At 42.5% G+C, this 2,092-nt stretch overlaps 1 protein-coding gene across 1 annotated transcript; it reads right to left on the bottom strand.

Moving 5' to 3' along the window:
- Positions 1–399: 399 nt before the first annotated feature.
- LOC149241773 (uncharacterized) lies at positions 400–2,092 on the bottom strand. Its single transcript, XM_089370653.1, has 2 exons — positions 2,080–2,092; positions 400–1,958 (listed from the first exon to the last, which is right to left on the bottom strand). The coding sequence occupies exons 1-2, from the start codon at positions 2,090–2,092 to the stop codon at positions 400–402; spliced, it is 1,572 nt and encodes a 523-aa protein (XP_089226779.1).

Raw genomic sequence — 2,092 nt, 5'->3', positions numbered from 1 at the left:
TTACCATAAACATCTCTGCCTTAGCAGACGCACCACATGTCACAGCATGTTCTTAAGTAACATACGCAAGGGCCAAAAATGCTAGTTATATCTGTTGTTGCATTAGTTTCAGAACCTCCAAGAGCATGTATACACAAGTTTATTGTCACTTCAAGCTTTCTCAAAATCAATTCTGAGCCTCGTATATTTACAGTATTTGACAGATTTAATAGACTCCAAGGTTGGAAATCATTGCCGCAATAGTATTAACTTTAATCCCTTGCTGCCATTTTATTCCACTTTCCCCACCTGACCATAGATATAGCTTGCCCTAGAGTATGAATTTTGTGCACATTTAATAAAGAACGAAGCTTTGTTTCAGTCTCACGGTAATCTTAAGTAAGAATATGTTCAGACAGATCATTTCTTGTTATGAAGATTATACAATGAATTGTAAACTGTTTCCCATGCCTGTGCAGAATCCATCTGGTGCACAACTTGGGATGCATGTCGCAACTTTTCAAGGCCACGTCCTAATCGGGCTATTGTAGGCATTGCATGAGCAGATTCAACAGCACATTCTATCCCATCCCCGAAAGCTAAAAGCCCTGTACAAGCCAGAATGCTGCCACCAAAGCTTACCCAAGGAGTACCTCCAGTTGCCTTTCCATGTCTTTTACGCATGATACCATAAAAGGCTGTTCTCATAGCTGACAAGCTCGACCGTTCAGCAGCTGCTATAACACTGTGAGTTGCAGCTCGGAGCTTTTCTGCTGCAGCTGCTGTCTTCGCAGTAGCAGGAACATGAACTCCATAACCAAAGCCTATTTTCCCAGGAATAATTCCCTTAGAAGCTGGAGCTAGAAGTTTAGCAGGAGTGAAAACTTTTCCTAAGGTAACAGCTGCAGTTCTCTTTGTTTGCAGTAGGCCAAATTTCACAATAGTAGGAACTTTAAAGGTGACCATCTTCGCTATAGTTGAAACAGGAACAATTTTTGAAAATGAGGTTACACCCACAACAGTTGCTGCTCCTGCACCGACTGCTACTACATGTTTTCCTCCAAGCACATTTCTTCTCTTTGGATCTTCCCCTTCAGAAGCATCGTCAAAAGTATCAGATATAAAACAATTGTCAGCTAAGTCGGCCACGTCTCGGGGCAAAGAAGTATTCCAGTAACTTCTAATTCCAGCGAAGCTACTGGCGTCGACAATTGCAACTACTGTTCCAAAATCTTTAGCCTGTCTTTTCAGGGCTTGGGCAAACAGAGCATGGCACTTGTCTTCATAAGGAAGCTCATAGAAGTCTGCATCTTTCGGGAGCTTTTGCTCTTGCTTAAGAGGACTACGTGCCTTAGAATTCAGAGCAACTCTGAGTCCCTCAACAGCAATCCGAAACTTGTTAACATGAGATAACACTTCGCAATCCACCTCTTTGCCTTTCTCCACCTCAAGAAGCATCTTCCGAACACAAACTAATGCCCTTTCTAGGGCAGGAAGATTGTTAAACATATCATGCAAATCTACAAGTAAGGAATAGAAAGAATGTGCAAACGCAGGAATTTGATCCACATCACGGAAGTCACAACCTGCAGAAGAAGAGACAGAACTTGCAGTGGAAGCACAATTTGATCCCGAATCCAGTGCCAATAAATTTTGCGATGTGAAAGCCGATGAGGCTAAAGCCTTTAGGGCAGAAGAGTGAAGTGGACTGGCCAAGATATGCCTCTGTGAGCCCATGGGAACACTTGAAGCCATGTCACCTGGTGATGGTGTCATTTTTCCCAAAAGGCCACTGCCCTGAGCTATCTCTGCTAAGGGTTTTATGGCACTTTTATTTGGTACATCCTGCTTGGAATCATGTTCACTATTGGTGCCTAATTCACCACCTTGACCGTCTCTATGTGGAGTTTCAAGAATAAAGAACAGGGAATGATTTTCTTGAGCAGCTTGTTTTGCAGCCAAAACATGACCATAAAATCCTGTTCCAAAAATTGTGCGTAAAATTTGTGAGCCAGCATAGAGTCGGTCCCAGTATAAAAATGATTATGTGAGTTTGAATTAAGAACTGAAATGCTGTGGGTTGGGCTGAAGACTTGTCACCACGACATTCCAT

This window comes from Pinus tabuliformis, chromosome 8, assembly GCF_031772625.1.
Source record: "Pinus tabuliformis cultivar Carrire ecotype Pingquan chromosome 8, CPIR1, whole genome shotgun sequence".
Classification (NCBI taxonomy): Eukaryota; Viridiplantae; Streptophyta; class Pinopsida; order Pinales; family Pinaceae; genus Pinus; species Pinus tabuliformis.
Note: the sequence above shows the minus strand (reverse complement) of the source record. Positions and strands in the feature narration are given on the sequence as shown.